The 24,559-nt window shown below is 45.0% G+C and overlaps 1 protein-coding gene across 2 annotated transcripts in view; it reads left to right on the top strand.

Annotated features, from left to right (window-relative positions):
- Window positions 1-24,559, top strand: part of Sec10 (Exocyst complex component Sec10) — a 40,817-nt gene that overhangs the window by 4,159 nt on the left and 12,099 nt on the right. For both annotated transcript variants that reach the window (XM_089561775.1, XM_089561773.1), the window contains exons 2-10: window positions 2,644-2,880; window positions 4,166-4,366; window positions 5,429-5,493; window positions 7,157-7,295; window positions 10,431-10,475; window positions 10,578-10,718; window positions 14,959-15,035; window positions 16,896-17,102; window positions 19,249-19,411. In XM_089561775.1, the coding sequence (XP_089417901.1) occupies window positions 2,644-2,880; window positions 4,166-4,366; window positions 5,429-5,493; window positions 7,157-7,295; window positions 10,431-10,475; window positions 10,578-10,718; window positions 14,959-15,035; window positions 16,896-17,102; window positions 19,249-19,411 (1,275 nt within the window). The remainder of the gene's footprint in view (window positions 1-2,643; window positions 2,881-4,165; window positions 4,367-5,428; window positions 5,494-7,156; window positions 7,296-10,430; window positions 10,476-10,577; window positions 10,719-14,958; window positions 15,036-16,895; window positions 17,103-19,248; window positions 19,412-24,559) is intronic.

Raw genomic sequence — 24,559 nt, 5'->3', positions numbered from 1 at the left:
GTGTAGTGACACCCCTGTCAATTACACAGCATCTTCCAACAACATAAATGTGTCATGCATCAAAACTAGCAAGGTTTGTGTAGTGACACCCCTGTCAATTACACAGCATCTTCCAACAACATAGGTGTGTCATGCATCAAAACTAGCAAGGTTTGTGTAGTGACACCCCTGTCAATTACACAGCATCTTCCAACAACATAGGTGTGTCATGCACCAAAACTAGCAAGGTTTGTCCTTTACACAGAACTGGTAGTGTACGCTTTCCTTCGATGAGCCTGCATTCTCTCCCAAGCAGCTACAGACATGCTGTTTCAGTGAATTCCCTGGTCTTGTACCTTATCTGGCCATGCCAATTCACGTTTCCCTTCTCATGGTATCTACACTTCCTCGGCAATGGGCTGCCAATTGTCAATTCTGCACATTACGTGTCTTGCCTATATTCGTATTTTGTTTTTTATTTCAGTGCAGATACCACTGCCTCTCTCATTCATACTTTCTTCCTTCTGCCTCAGAGTTACACCTGTCATTTTCCTTTGCATCGTGCTCTACACTGTTCTCAGCCTGGTTTTTAGCCTTTTTCTTTGTCCCCTAGTTTTGGCCACATACTTAAATACTATTTGCAGGATACATTGGATATTGCTACACGGTCCCTTCCTAGTCCAGGTGTGTGATAGAAAAGGAAAACCAAGATCTATTCAATGCTACGGTTGGTGTGGGGAATGGAGGGAAAGCTGGAAATGCATGTTGTTCGAGGAGTGGCAAATGGCATCAGTATTGAGTTTTGCTTGTTTGCTTGGCCTAGGTCCCAGCTAAGGGCAAGTGCTCTACCAAGAATCCTAAGTTGGAGCTGTTCAGTGTCCATTGCGTTGCTCTGCCATGCTTGTTGGAAAGTTTAGGGGCAGTAGATTTACCCAAACTGGTGCTGCATTGTTTTTCTGGATGCTGCCAAAAGCAGTGTGGAAGTCATTCTGGCGTTTGCTGTTACTTTATGTTGCTTTGCCGTATGTTTGTGCTTCCCAAGCTCTGGAGCAAAAACGAAATGCCGAAGAGAATGCAATGCATGCATGCAAAGGAGAGCTCTTGGCATTCTGTTGGGGGCAGCTGCATGAGGCATTCGAGGGGGAGAGCTCAGCTGGAAATAGCTGGACATAGTTGCCGCTTGGTGCAGACTCTGGCCGAATCTTGAGTTGCACTCTTAGCAAGATTGTTTCTTGTACCCCTTAGCTGTCATGCCCGAACGACCAATGTGAATAGCATAAGATAAAATGTATTCGGTGTAAAAGGAGTCCCTTCTTCGACCTCATGACATGTTGTCAAGTTTCTGAACCCCAGCAGGGGAACATCACCAAGGGCCAAGAATAACAGCAACAAAAGAAAAACTTGACTATTTTAGACTTTCTTTTTGATGGACATGGGTGAGCTGCTGCTCATAAGCATTTGGCTCATACTCCTAGATTTGTTTGTCATGGCACCTGATCTGCTACCTCCATGGTACAGCTTCCCCACAGGCTGTGATGGCACTTTGGCACATGTGCGGAATAAGACAAACTCCCACAAGAATACATAATAATACAATATTTCACTTTAAAACAAATGTTTGCATAAAATTTTATGTGGATGGTCTGGAACATTTTCATGCGCTTATTAGTGCCTAGCCACACAGAGGCGATCATGTGGCTACCACTATGTACATAAGTAGTTGCTGTATGCCACACAGTTGGAAATGTGCTGCACAGGAACATAAAAAACAGTATTACATACATTATCTTCCTAAGCGTACTTCTAGTGTAGCGCTCTAGAAATATCTTTGAACTTGTGATAGAAGAGACAAGAGGACAGAGCCATAACACAGAAAAACACCTACAGAGCATCAGTAGATCACCAGGTACCCACCTGTGATGCAGGGGGTACGAGCTTTCCCCTTGGCTTGTTGCTCGGCTTCTTTGGGATGAAATCCTTGTGAAATGGGTCTTGAACCCCACCTTAAGTAGTCGAAAACGCCTTGTGCCATGGGGTTCTTTAGTCACAGATGCCCTTGTGCCATTCAATTCACCACCCTCATAATCGTCATCATTTCTCGGTCCTGCCTCTGCACTGTTCGGTATAAAGAAAGTATGGGCCCATTTTCCACAGTATCATCGTGGCCTCCACAAAGAGTCCTCTAAAGCGTCGGTGATTTTCCAGCATGGCACATGGACATATTGTCATGTAATGGTGACTGCAGTCTGGCGAACAGGAAAACAGCAAGAATGTCTTCAAAACGAAACTCTTTATTTGGGCTGACTTGCACCCGCAAAGAACTGAATCACTCGGCGTAGCAACAAGCGTGCTCGGCGGTTGTCGAACAGAATGCCCGCCGCTCTCGGCCGTGCTCTTTTTAAAGCTGATAGTGAACTTTCGAGATAAAGCTTGGAAAGGCACTAGAACACTCTGGAACAATGTAGAGTCGACTCTGCCTAGATGCGATTGATCAAAATAAATCTAGGCGCGTCTTTCATCACAAACAAAGCAATGAAGCGGCGTGCCGGCAGCTTTGAAGAATGAACAAACAGACGCTACAAACATTCGCAGCAATATTTTCTAACCTGCATCTCTCGCTTGCTTGTGCACATAACATGCGCTACTTGTGGCATTCTCTTGCAGGAGTCGTTCAGTCCCGAGGACTTTGTGGAGCGTCTTGCCTGGCGAAGCCTTGGGGGCAACATGGACCCCGAGACGTTTGACCCCACCGTGCTGCAGGAAGCGTTCAAGCAGGGCATCCGGGATCTGCAGGTCCTCTTTGAAATGACCCAGAAGAAGTGTGAGCGCCTGGAGATGATATGCCGCGAAGAGGAGGCACGCCACTGTCAGAAGGTCACCGAGCTCCAGGACAAAAACAAGGTAATGCACCTGTTACTGTTTGGGGCAGAGGAACTAATAAATATGAAAGGCTTATTTCAAAATAGGCTAAAATAAGAGGATTTGCACACAGTGGAGCAGCCTACTTGAGGCACAACAGCAAGACGGTAAAAGACAACCTCTGCCACAGAATGCGGGGACTTAATATCATTGGAAAATTGTCGATGTGTGCATTGTCTGGACTTAGAGAAATGTACTTCAGTTCTCGTGAGGCTATTGGGAGGTGTGGGACATTCATATTAATTCATCCGTGAGTAGGCCTGACAAATTGACAAGCAGCTGAGTGAAAGGCACTAACATACCGGCAGCCACTTTTTCAAATGGCTGACATGACTGGTGTGGGAAACTTTTTCGAGGGAAAAAAATATTGTAATTTCGTTGCTCAAAGCGCTTTGCATGATGATCGACTCAAAACCAGGTGACAGAAGTAAGCAGTACTCTAGATCTGAATTTGTCTCTGTCAAAGTACTACCGAAATCTCATGCAGGAGTGCGAATGTGTTGGTGTGCAATGACATTGTTTCATGTGAAGCACAGTTTGGGAGGAGTGTCCCTCTCACATCTCTTGGTCTCACTTGTAAGTGGCAGATCAACTGTTTTTATCAAGGGCTGTGCTTTTGAGGTGACTGTTTCTGTGCTTAAGTGGCTCATCTTGAGCAAAAGACAGCAAATGGGGAGACGCAAGTATGACCAGCTTGGCCGTGCAGAGTCACTTCCCACAACATAGTTCTATTTGTTGCATCTTTGGTGTGCTTTTGCATTGGGCTGATTTCTTTTTTTTTTTAAGAGTAGTCAAGCCCTAAACTACTTTCTCCAGATAGTAGAGGTGCACCTCTGATCAGGTCGATATTTCCTAAATACTTTGAAATGGCAGATGGCTTAACGAGTTGGAGCACTTTACAAAAATGAAAATGACACAGTACAGGAGACACCACTACTTAGCGCACAAGTAGAGTCTACTGCATTGTCGTTTTTTCAAACGTTATGTTATGCGCTAGATATTTTAAGGTTTCTGGAAAGAATTGCTCACAATCCATTGACACCAATAAGTATTTTATTTCTGCATGATCTGCAGCCTGCATGATGCACCAGGAAGTGGCTAAAAAGAAAAATGGATGCTGTAATTTGTGCTGTTCATGAATGTGGAACAGGGGGCCTGCTTAAATGGAAACTCTTGCACACAAGGTTTCATTGCTACATCAAAGGCATTTGCGTAGGAAGTCGGAATGCCCAGAGATTGATTCCTCTGTGCCCCCTCTTTATTGCAGGCATCGTATGCCACATACAAGGAGCTCGATTCGCAGATCGGCTATGTGGCAATGAAGGTGGTGCACCTGGGGGACCTGCTGGAGAGCGTCAACACTCCACGGTCACGTGCAGTGGAGGCTCAGAAACTGATGAAGCACTTTGCAGAGTTCCTGAGGCCGGAACACGGGTCATCCACTGGCATCTTCCAAGATCCAAACAAGGTTAGAACAGGGGATGGATTTTTAGTTGCCGCATCCAGAGCTCTTGGACCATACGAGTTGGGAAACTCCATTTCAAAAAGTGGCTGGTCCCACTGGCCACTTTTTGGAGTTAAACAGAAGGTCGAGCCATCTGGGAGTTGCCCACAAAATGTCTTCCCATTTGTCATCATTATGTTCTGATGAGCATGTTTTATTTGCTTGTTCTAGCTTTTTATTTATCTCTCAGACTGTTATATAATATGCATTTTTCTTACTGCATCTGTTTCACTGATTTTGTTGCCAGGTGATTATGCGTTTGTGAACAATTTGTAAGTTTGTAATGTGGGCACGCAGCAAGCTATGGAAAGGAAAATGATCGGTGTAATCTTAAGAGACAAGACGAGGGCAAAGTGGGTGAGGGAACAAACGCGAGTTAATGACATCCTGGACGAAATATCAAGAGGAAGAAATGAGCTTGGGCAGGGCATGTAATGCGAAGGCAAGATAACCGCTGTTCCTTAAGGGTAGTGGAGTGGATTCCAAGAGAAGGCAAACGTAGCAGGGGGTGGCAGAGAGTTAAGTAGATAGGTGATATCAAGATGTTTGTGGGGATAGGCAGGCCACAGCTGGTACAGGACAGGGTTTATTGGAGAGATATGGAAGAGGCCTTTGCCGTGCAGTGGGTGTAGTCAGGCTGATGATGATGATGATAAACTTGGGCAGAGCTCGCGTTATTGATCAAGGGTGTCGCAACAATCTGTTAAGCTCTGAATTTTGGCCCAATCAGGCCGCTGTTTTTCATCACGTGGACCCTATGGGAACTTTTGCGACTGATAAGATCAAAGAGCTCTGGCTGCATCATGGTGTGTATAGTACTCAAATTGTAGGTATCTCTAGTGGAAAAAAAAAAAATCTCTGGTCACTGACAATGTCAGAACGTTAGTGTATGTTTTGACATTGCGGTTGATGAGGGCACTGGTAAATGTAGCAGCTACATTAGTTTTTCCCCATCTGGGCCAAATTTGGCCTGGCAAGAGATGCATGCAGAGTATACAGTGGCCATGTGTTGTTTCTCTGTTGCAGCTTCACGAAGCAGCGGACGTCATTCAGAAACTTCATCTGATAGCCCAAGAGTTGCCTTACGGGAAGTACGCAGTTCATTACAGGCTTTACACTGTTTTGCACTTTTCCATAAGATATGCAAACTCAACTCGAGGCCAGCACTGAAACAGAGGGAATTCTAGCGATAGTTTGTGCCAGTGCATGAAGCAACACCTAATTAGTATGTGCTCTACACTTTCACGCTTAGCTTGCAGAGGCACATCTTTGCAAGTGTTCTAGTTGACCTGCAGGGGAACATGGGAGTTTTCATTTGTACTGTGGCACCAAAACATGTGTGAGATAAACAGTGGGGATCCTGTGAAAACAAGGAAGCAACGAAATTGTCATGTTGGCAAAGTAATTGGACTTCTAATACTCCTCTCACACAGGCACCGCAAAGGCGTTAGAAAATCGGGTCCTTTTGTTCAAAGGCACATGGTGTGTAGCTGTGTGGCTTAAATGCTGTCATGCCTTTGCCACTATACTCTGTTTCATACATCAGGTGCAACACTGCGAACGGTACAGAAGTAGTCCACATGAAAAAATAAAAGGAGGCTTGTTACTCCGCACTTGTTTTATGGCCGAGTGGTCCAAGTCACAAGAAAGTGGCAACACGTCGTCAGCAATAAGAGCACATTGAATCAGACTCAGGAGAAATGTATTATGAAATAGGCCTGCAGGCAAAGCATTTACTGTTTGTCACTCACCAAAAGGAATGCACTACTTTTTGGCCACAGATGTACGCTTAGCACTTGATGCATGAAACATAGTATAAGGGCTTTGGAAGTAAAGGAGACCTTTAAAGCCCAGAGGAGTGGCCTTCTTGGAGCTGCCGATTACAGCGCCATCCAGACTTAAAATTTTTTGCGTACACAGCAGGGGCCTCTCTATGGTGATGACGACTTCCACGCTGTCAAGTGCAACGGCAGGCAAGAGCTTCTTTGTGTGCCATAGCACCAGCAAACTGCAGCTGGCGAACACACATGCTGCACTGTACAATCACCTCCTCCTCCGGCTCCCACCATCTTCTTTTTCTTATCTTAAGCCACACAAAAGTTTGGCCACCGTGATTAGCGTGGCTCCCACCATCTGCTTCTCCTCAGTTTTACCTTAGCTTGGGCTGCACGATGGCTCCTTCAGTGCACCAGCTGTGTGATCTGATCACTCAGAAGCTCAGCTTAGGGAGGGCTCTGTGAAACGGCTCTTGCTGTAGAAGCTAAGAGCAATCATGAGATATCTTTGTAGCTGAATAAGTTTGAGCACATCTTGTCAAGATATAATAAATAAATGTCTAGGTCGACATTTTGGATGGGTGCTTATATTTTATGCTTTAATATTAAAGTAATAAAAATGTAGTGGCAACAGTGAGCACTGATGTTGGCCAAAATAAACAAAATGAGCTGCTGACCAAAAAAATGTCATTTTTCTGGTATGACATTAATTGTAAGCTTGATGAATTAATAAATTTCTCCAGTTTCAGTTTTGAAACTCACTTCTGGCAGCATATTAATGCTACGGAACCAATTTGGCTCTTGAAAGCACTTTCTTTTTTATTTACAGGGTAGCATGCAATGAAGTGGTGTTTTGCAGCGTCGAATTCCTGGTGTTAGGTTTTATATCTGAATGTGCCGTTATGCAGATTAGCTGCTTATTGGTTTCCCCCTGTACCACTGGGGGAAGTTTGTGATTGTTGCGACTCGTCTTGCCCAGGTTTGAGAAGGCTCGCATGAGGATCGCCCAGAAGTACAATGAGATTGAAAAAGCCCTGATAGCCGAATTCGTTCGAGCGCACCACGAAGGGGACAAGGAGACCATGAGGCAGGTGGCGGCCGTCCTGTCACACTTCAGGGTAGGTGTAGTCATGGTCTGCATTGGTGGGCACTGGGGCCGGTCTGTTCTCTTATCCAAGGTCTTTCTCATTCCTGTTGTAGGCAAGTTCTAGCAGGCCTGATCAATATTCCGGGGACATTCATTATTTATGTGTTGAGTAAAAAGGGCAGAGTGGAGTTTCTTTCTCCTTTCAGACCCTACTACCACAGCGCAGTTAAACGGTCACCATTGAGGGGTGCACGCCGCAGCCGATAAACGTTTAATATACAGGGGGAAAAAATTGGCCTTGTATTCTGCCTGCTTTCGAAGGTGATGGTACCTCTGTAGCAAAATACCTTGTTTTGAGATTAATGATTAGAAAGTAAAAGGCGACTTCACTGCAAAGAATTCAAGGTTTATTTTTCAGTCAGGTACATGGCTGAGGAGAAGGGAAAAAAAGCCGCAATTGCGGCTTGACGAAGCTCCCAACCCCTCTGTTGCTTCAGTAGCAGTTGGGTAGGGAAAAAAAAGAAAGAAAAAAGCAGAAAAAAAAAGAAAGGAAAATGAGACATTGTGCAGAAAATACAATGGCCAGCACTTTTGGCTCCTTGCAATACACAAACTATAGGGCCAGGCACAAACGACCTAATTACAAACGATTTGTAAGGAAACAACATCTGATCGTGGATGAAAACATTTAGCAAACTACACTGTACACGCACGCAAAAACAGCACACTAAAGAAACAGATTTCTTGTGCAGTTCACCGTTACGGAGCAAATGGCAGCATTAGTGAACCCAAACTTGTGCAGTAGAGAAGGAAGGAGGTGTCGTAGAGACTGTGCCATTTCCTGACCAATTTATTGCAGCCTATTTATTCGAAAGTCTTTGTTTATTCAACTATTATTGTTTTTTTTCTTCAGCAGTCCTCATCCCACTCAGCCTAGCACTCCTCTGCCTGTCATTTATTTTCCCCGGCTTGTCGTATGTGTTGTCAGCGAAGTAAGCTTGGTGTCAACTGACTTCTCTCAGCGAGCGGTTAGTGCTGCGACCTCAGGTCAGCCCACAGGCCCCTAGAGCTTTGGCTTTCACTGCGTTGCCGTCATTTGTAGAGGAAGGAAAGAACTTGGGAGTGCCGGTTATGCCACTTTTTTTGCAATGCAGCAGACAACGTCGCTGCGCCTAGCATTACTATTGGCTGCGTCGTTGGCCAGAGATTCCCAGCAGTCCTTGCGAAACACGTGACTTCCGGCTCGGGCCTCTCCCGAGTTTTCCTTCCTCTGTGCCGTCATTGAACAACTGAGAGTCTAATGTGGAGCTGTGATGTTGTTACCAGATGAGCTTTTGCTTCAGCTAAACTAAGGGAAACTCAGTTGTGGTTGCAAAAGGCAGGAAAAGCATTACTTTCACAAAAAAGAGGGTGTGGTCGCTTCCTGCCTTCTTTTCAAGAAAATTCTTTTAGATTGAAATATATCATGCAGGGAGCAGTTTAGTACTGAAAAAAATGCAGGAGGGGATGTGTTTTGAGAATTGGAACGAAAGAAAAAAAAGTTTTTTTTTTAGATTTTTCACTTACCCTGTCTCCTTCAAAGCATTCATTCAAACAAAAATATGTATTAGCACTTATGCTGATGTCTAGAAGTCTTAGAACCAAGAGTTCTCATATATTTTAGAAGAGGTATTTTCAGTTTATGAAACACACAGTCGTATGAAGAACTGAAGTTGACGAATCTTTCTGTGTGTCCCTTGTAAAGAGATGTTATGGTGTTTCGTCAGCAATGTCAGGAAATCGCACCTTCTATATTTTTAGAAAATAAATCTGATTGTGTTTCTCTGAATGCTTTTTAGCTGGTGTATCCCTTTTTTAGTGCAGGAATAACTGCTGTATATTGAAGTTTGGAATGGGCACATGTAGTGTATGTGAGAATCTTTGTTCTTATTAGTGTGTTTTGGGGTCATTTGAGAAACCACAGCCTTCAAAGAGTGGAAATGCATATATTGGGTGCGTTCCTGAAATGGGAACAGTCGGGGATAGAGTTAATGGAGAATACCTAAGTAATCTGCGATTCGCTGATGACATTGCCTTGCTAAGTCACTCAGGACATGCTTCAATAGATGATGTCAGCTACCCCAGCAATGGTGTGAAGGCACCGTGGAAAGTGCAGCACACCCAGCAACGAGGCCATGAGACTGAGACTGAACTATTTGGTGGAATGACACAGTTATGGACACTGTGCCCCTGTCGACTTCCCTTCATTGCCAGAAGAAACTGTCACCAAGTGTAGCTGATAACTTGTGGAAATTGTGAGAGTGCAGAATGACAGCACGCATGAAAGCAACACGTACACACATGGAACAGTACTTCCAGTTGACTTTTATTCAAAGCCGACATGCATATTTAAAGGGACTGTGAAACCATTCAGAAGGCTGCGGGCAAATAGGTGTACTGCCTAGAAAGAGTGCTTCATTCTTTCCTGCATTCACTGTATTCGAGTCCTTGGACAAAACCTGAGATTTAATATTAATTTTTAAAAGCTGTAGTTCTGAGCCACGTGGTGGCAGCCCCCATGACATCATGAATACTGCTTATGTCATGGTAAGCGACATGCAGGGTTGTCTCTTTTACTTTTGCTGCCCCTGTGATTCTGTGTGCCCTTAAATGCACTCTGAATAAAAATAGTTAACTAAAAGTTGCACTCCTTGAGGCCACTTGTTTCTTTCACATCTCTGTTCTTTCTGTGCACTCTTACAACTTTCTTGGGCCAAGCAATGGCCTGCAGTATTCTGAAATAAATAAATAAATAATAGTTGTTTTGTGTCGGTAATTCTGTCTTGCTCTTCTATACCAGCTAGCTGCCGCAGTGGCTTAGTGGTTATAGTGCTCAGCTGCTGACCTGAAAGATGTGGGTTTGATCATGGCCACGATGGTCGCATTTTGATGGAGGGAGAATGCTAGAGGTCCATGTACTGTGTGATGTCAGTGCATATTAAAGAACCCCAGTTATCCGTAGCCCTTCACTACAGTGTCCCTTATAGCCTGAGTTGATTTGGGATGTCAGACCTCATAAACAGAACATAACACATCTAAGTACAGACTAGCATGGCATTGTCACGAACATGATGAACGAAGTTGCCCCACAGTGATGAGTGCAGCTGTGTGTTTTCTCTATTCACAGGGCTATGCCAACTGCATTGACACATTCATTGACGAGAGTCAGATGGTAAGCAGAATGGCTGCTGAGCCTCAGTATGCGCTCATAGCTTCACGTTTCCCTCGGAAGCCTAACATGCTGTCGCTAACTGTGCTCTTACTACCTTGGCAGGGTGCATTCATGAAGAAGGACATGTTTGCTGATATTCTGCCACTTTGTGAGAGAAGTGAGCAGGTGATTGAAGAGGTCTTCATGAACCCAGAGCAAGTGATGGGCAAGTTTGTGTCGAACATCTACAGTGGGAAGCTGCAGGTGGGTCCCCTCGTTCTTGTTCCCTTTGCACATCTGCTCGTGCTGGAAAAAAAAGCCTGTGCTTCCTATTGCTCTCACATAGACAGTGCCAGGAGGGGAGAATGTACTACTTGCACAACGCTGCGGATTGTTAGTGCATTACTGTGGCAGATTGCAGTTTGAGGACAGCACACCTTACTAATTGTGCAAAGAAATTGACAGAAGGACATGAAACGAAAAACTGACAGCACAGTTTCTGCTTCGTAACGCAAATGTCAGTAACAGCTGGTAGTTGGTGCGTGCACTATGGAGACACAGCTCGCAACTCACATGACAGCACAGCTGACAGAGCAGCTCACTCGTAATGACTCTTTGCAAAGCCTGGGGGTCATCTGACTTTTTGTGTACATTTTTGCTCCTTTGTTACCACTCTGGAGGCTAGGGTGGAAGTGTCTTCTTGACCTGACAGCATCACCTCGGCTGCAGGGGAGAAGCCCGCATGAAGCTGCGTCCATTTTCCCTTCGAGCTGTTGTAGGAAATTTTTTGCTCAGTGCAGTGCTGAGAGGTGAGAGGATAACTCAGGCCGTACACTGCGATACATACATGGGTGTGTCTCCTTCTCCTTTCAATCGTCTTTGAGATTTCTGGAGAAATATTTTTTTTCCCCTTTCCCCAGCAGGTTCATCGAATGTTTGCATTATCTTGAGTGACCCTACACTTGGCTAGAGGCAGATTCCCTCGTTTTGCTCCATCTTGCAATGCGGTCTACACCTGCAGCAGCTTACACCTCTCGTCACAACCCCACTGCGGTGGCTCGGGGGTTAAGGCATTTGGCTGCTGTGCCCCGAGAGCATGGGCTTAACCCAGACTGCGGCGGCCATATTCTGATGAAAGCAAAACACAAAAGACACCCGTGTGCTGTGCAACGTCAGTGCAGTCTAAATCACCAGCTGGTCGAAACTAATCCGTAGCCCTCCACTACGGTGTCCCTTATAGCCCATTTGTCGCTTTGAGACATTAAGATCCTATACACCCGTACCAGTGCCTCATGACACGTTCATTTCATTCCTCACCACTTGTCTCCCATCAACATCTGCACGTTCTAATCGGAGCACCAGATTTCGCATTCACCTCTTCTGTGTGCATCTTCCCTCCCCTACTCCAACCTCCTTTCTCCTCGTTTGTGTGGACGCCAATCCACATGACAGTAATCTCAGGAACTGAGGCACTAACTTCCATTGTGTATGTGTATTTTTTTGCTTGTTCCTTCCCCTGCACCTTTCTTTAATTTTTTTTGTTGTTTTTTAGCTGGGCTTAAGTCTGAACTGAACCCCAAACCTGTGGTCTGCAGTTTGGTGAACCTTTCAGTAGTGCGTGTCCAGTCATTGCAGCCCTCAGTGCATTGCCATGGGTACACCTGTGAGCGGAACCCAGTGCATTTGTCAAGCTTTTGCTGCAGGAGCTTATGATGTGTAACTGGGGTGCAACTTTTGGAACACGAGATTGCATTTATTTATTTATTTTATTTATAAATACCCTAATCCTTACAAGCCATGTCAACATTCTGTTCCATATCCACTTCACTGTTCTCTTCTTCTTCGCCTTCTATCTTTTGTCATTATCCCCTTCAGGTACCCATTAAAACTGCTGAAAGAAAAAATCTTTTCTTGTGTAAGTCGCGATCAGTAGTCCAGGTGGAAGTGAAGTGCAATAAATTACGCAAGAATTTTCACATTTGAGCACATTTTATTCACGTCCACATATGTGGACATAGCATCTCAAAGCTGCTAAATGAACGTAAACACTGCTACATTTTCTTGTGTTTTTTTTAACTCATCATTAGACATAAGTAAATATTTAGTGTTGAGAATATGTGCGTCAGAGAATTACTCTCTAGTTCATGACCTACGAAACAGACAAAAACAGTCTTTCTGTGACGACAGGAAGAGGAAAATTCAATATTTTCAGCACTGAATCCGGCGTTTGGATGTGTAGCCTTCAGTGAACGTCTGCACCATTGTGCATTTAATGCATTTGGATGTTAGGGCCAATGGTTGCTTCCATCATAGGCAGTGCTTAGAGTCTGGCTCCACCAAAGGGGCCTGAAGCGATTTCAGCACAGATGGAGTGGGAGAGAGAGAAAGTGGCTTGCGGCCTGTTTTACACATGGATTTTTACACAGGGGAGGAATAGTTTTTAAAGGTCGTTGTTTGCTCAATTTATGTCAGAGACATTAAATAAACGATTCCCAGGCTCTATGAATGTGCTGATTGCTATTGTGTAACCTTGGAGCTGAGTGGCCAGCTCTGGATTGACTTGTGGTGTGAGAGTACGGGTTTCCCTTTTTCATCCGCCCCTTGTATAGTACTTCCCAGTATATATTTTTCGCCATATCTGGTTTTATAACATGATTCTGGCTAAAAACCGCAGGGAAGTTTTCAAAACTATAGAGAACATTTGTTCTAACCACCACTGACAAGAAGCATAAAAACGGTTGCTTGTTTCGGATTCATGCAGTCTACATTCTAGGATTTTATACACTGGTCATAGCGTGCTGTGTTTGTCGGCAACAGCTGAGTGTTGTGAGAGTTCCTTGCGACCAACTACAGGCCTTCGTTGCTCGGTCTGCCGCACTTCTTTGGAGCTGCTTTTTCATCAACTAGTTTCACGAACAACACTTCAACGCTGAATTGTCCAACGCTCTCCTAATAGAAGCATGGTTTTCAACACCTTTAAGCAGTAAGCCCTCTTCATACGACGCTTGTCAAAAAAAAAATGGCGCATACAGGTCAGAAAATTCCATTTTGATATTCTCGACATTAAGGCACCATGTCCACATTTGTGGACACACCACTGTGAACGTCCACTACAGCACTTCTTCTTCATCTGTGACAATAAAAATTGATGTGCCATTTCTACATTAATCTATTGGCGCAACTCGCCGCGGTGGCTCAGTGGTTATGGCATTCGGCTGCTGGCCCAAAACACGCAGGTTCGATCCCGGCCACGGCGGGATCGAACCTTTCTTACAACTTGAACCCTGGAGTCCTCGATCGAGCCTTTTTCTTACAACTTGATTTCCCGCGACTCACTAAGTGCACACAGACCTCAAGTCACGCTGTGTTTGTTTGTGATTTTAGAAATACAGTCTCTCCCTTATGGGCTGTTCCTCTGGTTTGCCCTGGGCAATTGAAATGAGCTTGATAGCAATTTACCCTAGAGGAGTAGAGCTTTTACATTATGCATTAAACTTATTTAGTTGCTTGCGTAAATTACCAGCCAACCCATTTCATTTGTTCTAATCGTACATTTTTTTACCTATGTATTTTCATGGAGGCAAGAGTAAAAGCAGCATCACCACACAAAGTGCATAGTATTGGGTGATGCAGTGCTGTAAATATTTCCAGTAATTTATGAACATTTTTTGGCTAACGGCCTGCAACAAAGAGCCCAATTAAAACCACAAAATTTCTTATAGCTCATAATCTAGTTGAGATATTCAAAACGTAATTGCATATTTGGACTCTACAAAAAAAAAAACACACTTTCTTGGCTATTATGATTGGGATTGCGACAGAAATACAAAATAGTTTTAAGACCAGCATCCACTTAGGAAGATGGCTAGTTGGGTGAATTGTACGTTATTCATATCAAAAGGGAAGCACAAACCAGGCACCCACAAGAAAGGGAAGAAGACGATGACGCAAGCGCTTTTAAGTATTATACTGGAATGTATATTATTTTACCAGAATAGTCATGGTGTTTGTGCACATGCTAAGTTTGATATCAACCCTGAACACATGCGGTCAAGAGACGTATGGCTGGTTAATCTATGTCTCCTTTGTTTTTTATATGCAAATCATCTTAAGTGATGCTTGTACTTAAATACCTTGAGCAACCTGAAAGCAATAAAAATGTTTAGAAATGAATTTTTTCTCTGATTTGGGGGATTTTGATATTGAGGGAAGCGTTTTTTTTTAGTCTTAATTTTTCTGGAACTGCGTGTTTCATGGGATCACAAGGAAATGCAACATTTCAGCTGGGAAAATCTCATGATACAATAGTGACACTAACCATATGCAAAGGAGTGCATCACTTATGTGCCAAGTTATGTGAAGGAATTTTTCATCTCTGTGACAAGACGCAAGGCTCTTTTGTCTGGTTTTGAGCTTCCAATAAGCATTTGCTACGCATCAATGTGTGAAATTTTTTGTGTTTTGCATCAAAGGCTCTCTTCTTGTTATGTTCTCTTCTATTCAGGAGTACATTCAGTCAAACTTGAGTGACCGCAGCGACCCAGAGAAGTATCTGAGGACGCTGTATGAGCTTTACTCAAAGTACGTATTTTCACTTTTTTTTTTTTTTCAAACTTCTCTTTGCTGAACACTGCCTGCATTTGAATGCTTCGAGCCGTAGCAGTGAGTCTTTCAGAGTGTATGAGGACAGGTGCAGACAAGGAGAGATGCGCGCTTTGGGAAACGGCACAGACTTGCTGTTTCGTTACAGAATGCCTAACGAGGCACATTTTTATTAAATTTGGCAGCTCACATTGCAGAAAGAAACAATGCAGGCCATAGCGCCGTGTAAGGAGGCGTCCAACCGGACAATGAAAAATATGCAGAGGGCACAGTTGCGGTAAACGGGTTTTTCGGCATGCAAGTAGTGAACGTTGTTTTAGAGACAAAGCAAAGAAACAGGAAGTCTGCGTGCAAGCTGAGTTAAAGGACCGACAACTGACCAAAGTGTGTTATAAGATTAGGCCAGATGTTAAAATGTCTCGATTCATATTGGCACAATTTAGTGTTCAGTGGTGGGTCATTCCCTGCCAAACGATGTATAGTTTTCTCAACCACCATGGAATTTATCGCAAAAAAATCTCGTGCTTTCTCCCGCGCTTACAGATTGTACTTTAGGAGAGTTGACCGTTAGGCTAGTTGGTACTGTAAATTTGAGGACGAAGTTTCTTTGGCTGTGTGCCATTGCACTGTAATGTTAAAAATGTGATCTTAAAAGGTTACACACTTATCAGATTATTCTTTTTTCTGGAAAACTCTTTTTCACGTCTTGACAAAGCTTTTTTTTTTCTGATATAACGGGTAGAGGATGGGCTCAACAACATTTTTTTTCTGGAAGTATTTTAATTTTGCAAATGTATCTAACGGGACTTGTGAAAGGCCAGGGGATTGCATCAACCATCAGAAAACATTTTATTTTGAGATCACTTCTGACACAGGGAAGATAGCATTCCCTGCAGAATTTGAAATTGTGGAGTTTGAAATTGTTTTGTTGAAATAGCACCAAAACAGGAAGGTAAATGTTTTACTTTGTGCTTGTAGAGCGTAAAACGGAGAACAGTCAAACAAAATTTCTGGTCGAAAAAAATGAACATGGTCACGAGGAAAAAATGTCGAATCCCATAACTTTAGTGAAAATATCACTCTTAAGGCACAAAAATCATCCCTTTAAATTTGGCTCTTGCCCGAGAAATAACACGTTTCGAAAGTGTGTTGTTGTTTAACACGAGCAACAATTCCTGTACATTGGAATGAATGCTTGCAATTTCTTTGATGGGGCATTTTTCTGTAAAGAGTGTCAGTGCTTAACCCTCACTGCTATCCGTGTATTAGTATTGCGTGGCAAAGTCCTCAGTTCATACAGGACGCGCTGTGTTTTGCATCGTTAGCATGCTCCACGATAGATCCATGAAATGAAAGCTGAGGAGGTGCGACACAAAGCATGTCAGTACACTGCATGCTTACCTTTCGCCTCTTGGCTGTCTCACTCAGGTCTTGCCCCCTATAGTGAACTATATTTGGCATAAAATATGGACCTTTTCCTGGGTTATGTCATTTTGGTGGCATAAAGGGCTAATCTTGGTTTATTTACTGACAGTCAGTTTTTCAACCGGAGTCGCTGAGCAGTGCTTGATGTACACTGACAGCTCATTTCTGCCACTGTTGACAAGCCACACGATTTTTTTGATGGAACCTGTTCGCGGTACTTCAGGTGACACCTTATGAGCTTGTTGCAAGTGGCGTCTTCGATAAACTTGCTCCGCAGTCACCCTGAAACCAATGCTGCACGCAGGGCTGCACAGTACTATAGTGGAGCCTTATACGCACCAGTGCGAAGATAAAATAGTGCACCATTGTCGTTTATTGAAGATGCTAAAAGCAGTGCTTTGTTTTCTGCCCCAGGACCATGCAGCTTTCCTCTGACCTGTCTAAATTCAAGATGGGCAGTGACCCAGCGTTCCTCAAGAAGCTGACGCGGCAGATTTTTTCGAAGCACCTGGACCCCTACCTTTCCATCGAGACTCACTACCTGAGGGACAAGTGCTGTGCTGTGCTCAACCGATACTACGAGTCCAAGAACCACCACAAGCGACAGTTCCAGTTCGGAGGGTCAGTGCTGCCCCCTTGTGGTCTTATAAGGAAATTATGGGAAGGGGGGGTGGCCGAGGGATCTTGCACATGAGGGAATTCAGGCTTGACACTGTCTAGCGAGGGATCTAGGCACCGTTGATTGCTACACAGCAGTTGTGAGGGTGTGCTTCCTACCAGGCACCACATGGGTGCTTTAGCCAGGCGTTTTTGCCTCATCGTAGCATGTATGTGGAGTGCAGGAAAATTCAGATGCATGGAGCGCTGCCTTGCGCATTGGGGAGCAAAGTTATGCCTGATGGTCAGCATTCACACGTGTTTGATATGCCATACAGGTCGACCCTGTACCTTCAGAGACTGGAGAAAAAAAAAAAAACCGAAGTGTAGTATATAACCAATGCAATCCCCAAACTGCTTTTTGCTTGCGCTTAATGGGGCAGCAGACCGTGTCATGTAACAGAGTTGAGGGAACACCGAAAGGATGTGCTCGCAGTGCATTTGCGTGCTGTGTGCGGAGGCACTTTGGCTCCAATGAGCACGTGTGAGGAGACGTGTTTTACAAGAGCTTTAATTATGCTCACAATTCTGCAGCATCAGCAATTTCTTGGTGACTGTAATCCTCCGCTTGTCCACTGAGAGCTTGGCCATTGCCACAGTGCACAAAAAGGGGGCCTCATTGCTTTCACCAGTATCTGATGCACTTTTCAGCGACATCACGCTCAAGATGGCAGTTTATTTAAATGCTGCCAAGAATGGTTGGTCGCCTGCACTTGGGTGCCATGGCCCGAAGGGGTGGGGGAGCCAACTGAGTCTGTGTAAGAAGCTGCATTTGTCAAATAACCAAGGCCACTTCCTAGTTCTGAGCTTGTTTCAGGCTGTAGGGGGCTGGGGTTGTTGCAGATGTCATGGGTGCGCATAAGGACCCTTTATCCCGAAAGCTGTGGCACTCTCCTCCATGTGCTCGCTTTCATCATCATCATCATCATCATCATCAGCCTGACTACGCTCACTGCAGGGCAAAGGCCTCTCCCACATATCTCCAATTAACCCTGTCCTTCGGCAGCTGTTACCACCGTATTCCCGCAAATTTCTTAATCTCATCCGCCCACCTAACCTTCTGTCGCCCCCTACTACGTTTGCCTTCTCTTGGAATCCACTCCGTTACCCTTAAGGACCAGCGGTTATCTTGCCTTCGCATTACATGCCCTGCCCAAGGCCACTACTTCCTCTTGATTTCAACTAGGATGTCATTAACCCGCCTTTGTTCCCTCACCCACTCCGCACACTTCCGATCTCTTAACGTTACACCTATCATTTTTCTTTCCATAGTTCGCTGCGTTGTCCTTAACTTAAGCTGAACCCTCTTTGTTAGCCTCCACGTTTCTGCCCCGTAGGTGAGTACCGGTAAGATACAGCTGCTGTATATTTTTCTCTTGAGGGATAATGGTAAACTGCCATTCATGATCCTCTGTTCTCAATTTTGACTCTCGCATTGGCCGGTGCACTGCACTAGAAACACTTTCTCTGCCTGCATGTTTAAAACACTGACTACCACCAGGCACTGTAGCAGCTTTTTATTAACATCACATCCGGTTGTTTAAGCAAGTTTTCTTTGGAAAGGCACAGCGGGAATGAAACAGACCTGCTGTGGTTGAAAGCAATCCACTATTCGTCGTCGTTCTATCCTGTTGGTTTTTGGAAGCAACCATCTGAGGAAAAAATGGGACACAGCAAGTGTAAAATCTACTAGCAACTTGGTTGTTACTTTGTAAGCTTTACCAGAATTACTTTGAGCAACGGATGGCACTTATTTTGTCAGTAAACCGGCTGCTGGTAACAATGTTTTGTGTTAATATCTGTGAAACAAAATTCACTGATCTTTACATTGTTTCTGCTGGAAGCCATGAAAATGATGACAGCATGAATTTGTTTGTTGCGTTTGCATATGACTCGGCCTGAGCCAGCTTCCAGTTAAAGTTGACCAAGATGTGATAAAATCAGAAAACATTCTTAACCCAGGCCGCTGATGTTTGTGAGTGAGTCATCTCAAGTTCCCTTTGTGATGCCTCTGTCTTTTCTCACAACCCTAGTACTGCATGGATCTTAGCAGCACCAAAACATCCTCAAATTCTAAAATTTCTTTCCTTGCTTTCTTTTTCACCCGTAGTATTCATGACCTGCGGCGTGACCTCCAGGCAAAACTGGGTGCTCGGTCCAACATCAACATTGCGCCAACCGTGGAGAACTTTGGTGGCGAGACCTTTCTTTCCGAAGAGGTGGCCATCAACCTCTTGCAGGAGAGTAAGCTGGCTTTTCAGCGATGCCAGTTGGTACGTCCTTTTGTTTTTTCTTCTTTTTGCAAAAGCTTATCTGAAGCATCAAACTGGTTTATATGCCATGGACAGCCATGTTTTCACACGTAAAGGCCGACAACAAGTGAAACGTGACCTGATTTAATAGCATTGATTCATGCGTCCCAAACTTTAAAGGATCCCTCAAAAGGTTGTTCGAGCTTCGAAAATACATGCATTATGTAGAGTACAGGCCACCAAGCGTTCATACCGCGTGCAAGACCTGAAAAGCGAGCGGGAAATTTAAAATACATTTTTAAGGATTCCCTCTGTCACACCTCGCGGGGACTAGTGGTGGTGGGCACAAAACTTGGCATACACCATGTCATGCAGGTGGTGTCAGCAGCCAGGGGTTATCATTGGTTTGCCGCTCCAACTCTTACAGACATCACGCAGCTACCATGACCGCGGCCACTCTGACTGGTCAGGAAGCACCCCCCCCCCCCCCATGCATGCATCGGCAACGCCGGCGGAGGGGCAGAGTGGGTGGGGCCAGGGAAGTGAGAGGAAAGGGAATGGCACGAAGACGCGGAAATTTAAATTTTGACTGCATGTAAATAGGCTTCCACAAAACGCATTAAAAAAATTATTGCTGGAGGATATTTGTGAAGCAGCGTCCTTTAGCATCCTGGGCATACTGCAACTTTATTGGGAGTCCTTTCAGGGGCACATTAACCACCCACTTGCTAGCTCATAAAACACAGAAGCTCACAGAAGCTGAAAATGGGCACTTTACCTGTTTGCATTGTCTCACATAACCTTGTCATCTTGATTTCACCTGACTTTTCCGGTTGTGTGCAAGGTCAGCAGTGATAGCCTCTACATTTCCTTCGATTCGGAAGGGAATGCGTCCGCATGGCAAAAGAGCCAGTGGAACATCCTCGGTGCAGTCTCTGAGGTGACATCACTGCTGGGCTAATTGATGGAACATACATCTGGAAAATGTGCGAGCACAAATTCTAATATATGCAACGAAAGGAATGACAGGACAAGCACTTGCTGCCGGCTGACTAATTCAGAAAAAGTGATTCGCTTTTGTAAGCCTGTGGTAGCCAACAAAGCGGCACATTAGTGTGAACGTGCAAGCAATCGTAACGTTGTAAGTGGCTTGGTGTAGCAGTCACAAGGATCCAAGCTCGTTGCCTTGCACTAGGCTAAGGCCTAGCTGATACTCTGTTAGCCCATTTGTCTGATATGGAAGACTTCTGTCAGTTTTCATGCCACAGCTTGTGAACTCGATATCATCTAGCAAAGCAAGCCACCTTCGGTTTTTACAGTGTACTGACAGCGCGCATGCGAATTGTTTTTGATTGCTACGGGCCATTTCATCACACTGTGCCATCAAATGGGTGGGCAGCACATCATCACAAACCATCTGCTTGCCACACATATATGCACATGTTATGGAATATTCAGGCACAGCGGTTGCTATGTGGGTAACAATTTTCTGCTTTGGGATTCTTGAGTGTTGGTTTGAGCAGTGTACGCGGGGGCATCACGCTGCATCTCAGTTATTGGCAGTCGGGGACATGCTGGGCGTGTGCTTTTCATTATGTTGGTCCTCTAATGTTTCCTCATCTTCTTCTTCCTTGTGGAGGCTGACTGTCGTGGTGTGGAAGGGTCTGCAGGGACCACAGTGGGGAAGGGAATGGCAATTAGTGATGTGCGCATGCGCAGGGTCCACATACTGTGCGATGTCAGTGCGCCCCAGGTGGTCGGAATTTCCGGAGCCCTCCACTACGGCGTCCCTCATAGCCTGAGTTGCTTCGGGACGTTAAACCCCCTATAAACCAAACCTTCCTGCTTGGCATGTACACAAAAAGGTACACAAAGATACTTCTCAGCTCAAGAAATGACCAGATTAAATTAATGACTGACGGTACAGTGAAATGGGGCGAAATGAACAATTACGCAGGGATCAGTCCCAAAATAAAGGGGGTGAAAGAAAGGTTAGGGTTGAGACATGAACGGATTTAGGTGCTCAGGGAACCCTAAAAAGCACTCCACAGAACCCCGGGACACCGTGGAACCCAATTTGAGAACCCTGTTTTGCATGTAGATGCACACTTGTGTGTCAGCCTAAACATTGCGATGGATGGGTTTATGGGTCTGAATTCATTGTTTCACCTTTCTGCAGTTTCCCTCTGTTTTGCATAAAAGGCTGTCTGCTGCCTTGCAGCTTGCATGGTGACCCTTTGTTGAGCTGCTGAAACTGTGGTTTTTTTGCTCCTGCCTTGGCACTTGCTTTTTTTTTAAGCGATGATTATTACCTCAGGGCATAAAAGGGCATGTAATGATGGATGACGAGGATACTTAAATAGGTGAAAAAGGGTTTGCTGATCTAATGAAAATGGATACAGATGCCAAGTGGAGCAAATGAATCACGGTGGGATGAACTGAAGCTAGTGACGGCTTGGGATGAGTGGTTTATTCTGTTGCAGTACAGACCCTCTATAGTAAAGTCACTCAGACCAGCAAAAACCTTTACTGTATATATCAGGGTCTTTACTATATCAGCGTCAGTTGTTGGTGATGGCATGGCTCTGAGGATGCTGCCTGGCTACTTACTGAATGTTGGCTTATAAAAGAAAGTCAGAAATACCTTTCATCCTGCTCTTTTCAAAACCTCATGTAATAATTATTATTTTCAGTTATCACATTTTATATAATCACGTTTTCGATTTCGTTTATGTCTTGTGGAATTTGCACAAATCTTGTGGCATTTGCACAAATACAATGCAGCTACGAATAAACACCAGTTTGATTCCATGTAAAAACCAAAGCTTTGCGTGAGCATGGCGTCGTCTTCCGCAGCCTGAGTGCCATTTAAGAGGCAATCGTTAAATGCTCATCACCCAGCCAAATGGGGTAAAACCACCCACGCAGTGTCCCTGCTGCTGTGCTGTGAATGTTCGCCCTTTTCTTCCCTTCTCTACTCATCACTGCACATTCACTAGCTTTCCTTTCTCAGTGAACCACGCCGCCTTCTTTCTGCGTTCATAGCCAGCTATTTTTTTTTTTTTCGTGCGTGCCACGCACTTTGCCTCGCGGCCCCAAGGCCTTCGAGAAGTTGGCTTCTCCTCACGCTTTTGAGCTTAAAGGGAGACTGAGGCGGTTTTCGAATCAACTAATTTTTTAGGGTTTTGAAGTAGTGTCATTGCTGATCACGTCTGTGAAATTATTTTTTCGATTTTGGCCAAAACAGTGGCGCAATCACCAATTAAAAACGCGGTGTTTAAATCTCCCGCGCCGCGCGCGACCGCAGGAGAGGAGAACAGCGGAGAGGGAAACCTCGTCCATGTCGGCCAACGTGACGTCACGTTGAGGAGCCGGGGATACTTCGGCGCACCCGAGAGAGCTTTCAGCGCGCGTTGTTTCTCGTGCTGCATGCGTTGTTCCTCGTACTGCGTGCGTTGTGACGTACAAAGCGTGTCAGCCGACCTTGAGAATCAGATTCAACACGAGGTACTACTCTGCTTTCGTGTCCACGAACAACTACGCCAGCGACTGTGTCGTCTTCCGCTGTTTTTCGCAAGATCATACGCTCGCAGCGCAAGCGCTCGCTGCTTTGACGAAGAATTCAAGCCGACCAAAGCAAGCGTACTCTGCTCGAAGCACTTTCGTGACAAGGGCTACATGCAGAGCTTGTCCCTAATGTGATCTCTGGAGATTTCGGTCGCGGCTGAACCATGACGCAGTTCCTTTCATTTCCTCGCGCATGAGAGGCGTGTCACCATTTCGAAGAAGCGCCTCTTCTAAAAGCAGAAACATGCTCACTAGAAACACGCCCCTGCAGAAACCTAATAGAGGCTCAAGCATGTGTTGCTCTTCTCAGCTTATAGGTGCGGCCAGACCACCTGAGGCGTGCTCAGCAAGGCTCGGTTAGTGATTTTGTACTCGGTTCGACGTGTCCAAGCAAGCAAGCAAAGCAAAACACAATAAAGCAAAGCAAGCAAGCATTGAAGCTCTTCATATGCGGCATCTCGTTTAATCGTATCTAAGCGATTAAAATGAAAGCGTTCGACATTCTGATTTCGGATGCAGAGAAATGAATGCCAACCAAGTTTTTGCAAAAAAACATCATGTCTCGCAACCTTAGTCGGTTTCTTCTTCAAGTTGTGGCAGCGAACGAGTTGCAGCTAGCTTGGCTTTTAAACACACATATAGTTGGCCACTACTTCACTGAACATAAACTGCAAATCTAGGAAGGGCGAACGTTTCCGAGCCAGCGATTAATATTTTCTGGCATCTGCTGAATGCGCCACGAGTGAAGCAGCAGCCTTGTGCGCGTATTTAGCTTGGTTTCCAGCGCACAATGATTCCTTCAATATCCTGTGGTCACATGCCTCGCAGTGCTTGGCCACTGCGCTTCGCTAATTTTGACATCAGCTTTGTGCTGCTTCATCGTTTCCTTGAAATACTTTCTTGCCCCAACCTACGCCGGGTAGTGAGAATAGGATTTTTTGTACACAGTGCTTTGGGCCTTTTCTTTAGGATGACGCTCTTTCGGGCGAGCCAGGAGGCGTCCGGTGGTGGTAATTGACTTGAGTATTGTTCGCACCCCTTCCTTTCCGAGAATACCAGCCGAGGTTGTGCTGGCACCTTTTACGCATGATCTGCGTACGTGTCTTTCACGCTAGCGTATGCTTGTGCTAGGCGTAGAATTTTTTGCTCGTGTCTTTTTTGCTTTCAGGTGATACGTGGAATGAACAAACTGTAGTATCCTTTTCTTTAGAGGTCAGTAAAAAAAATAGTCGTCATATTCGCTTTTACAACGCCACGGAAAGCTGCGATCTCCACTCAGCGCAGCGCCGGATCCGCATCGGCAGCTTCTTCAGTCCTCAAAGTGACGTCACGACCTCGCTTGACCAATCACGGGCGGCGGCGCGCCGCGCGGCGTGCCCCGCGGCAGAGGCTGCATATTTCTGCTAAAAAAGGCAATTCGCGCTTGTTTTTGCCTTATATGGATGCGATATTCGAGCATACAGCATGAAGAACTATAGGACACCGCTGCCAGCCTGATTTTCAAAAAAAGTGCTTCAGTCTCCCTTTAATGGTGAAGCCATCTCAGAAAAAAAACAAAAAAAACGTCGTTTTATTGTTTTTGGTATCCATCTGCCTCCGAAA

This window comes from Amblyomma mixtum, chromosome 9 (genome assembly GCF_055824585.1).
Source record: "Amblyomma mixtum isolate Tamu chromosome 9, ASM5582458v1, whole genome shotgun sequence".
NCBI lineage: Eukaryota > Metazoa > Arthropoda > Arachnida > Ixodida > Ixodidae > Amblyomma > Amblyomma mixtum.
The sequence above is the reverse complement of the archived record's forward strand: the minus strand, read 5'-3'. Positions and strand labels throughout refer to the sequence as shown.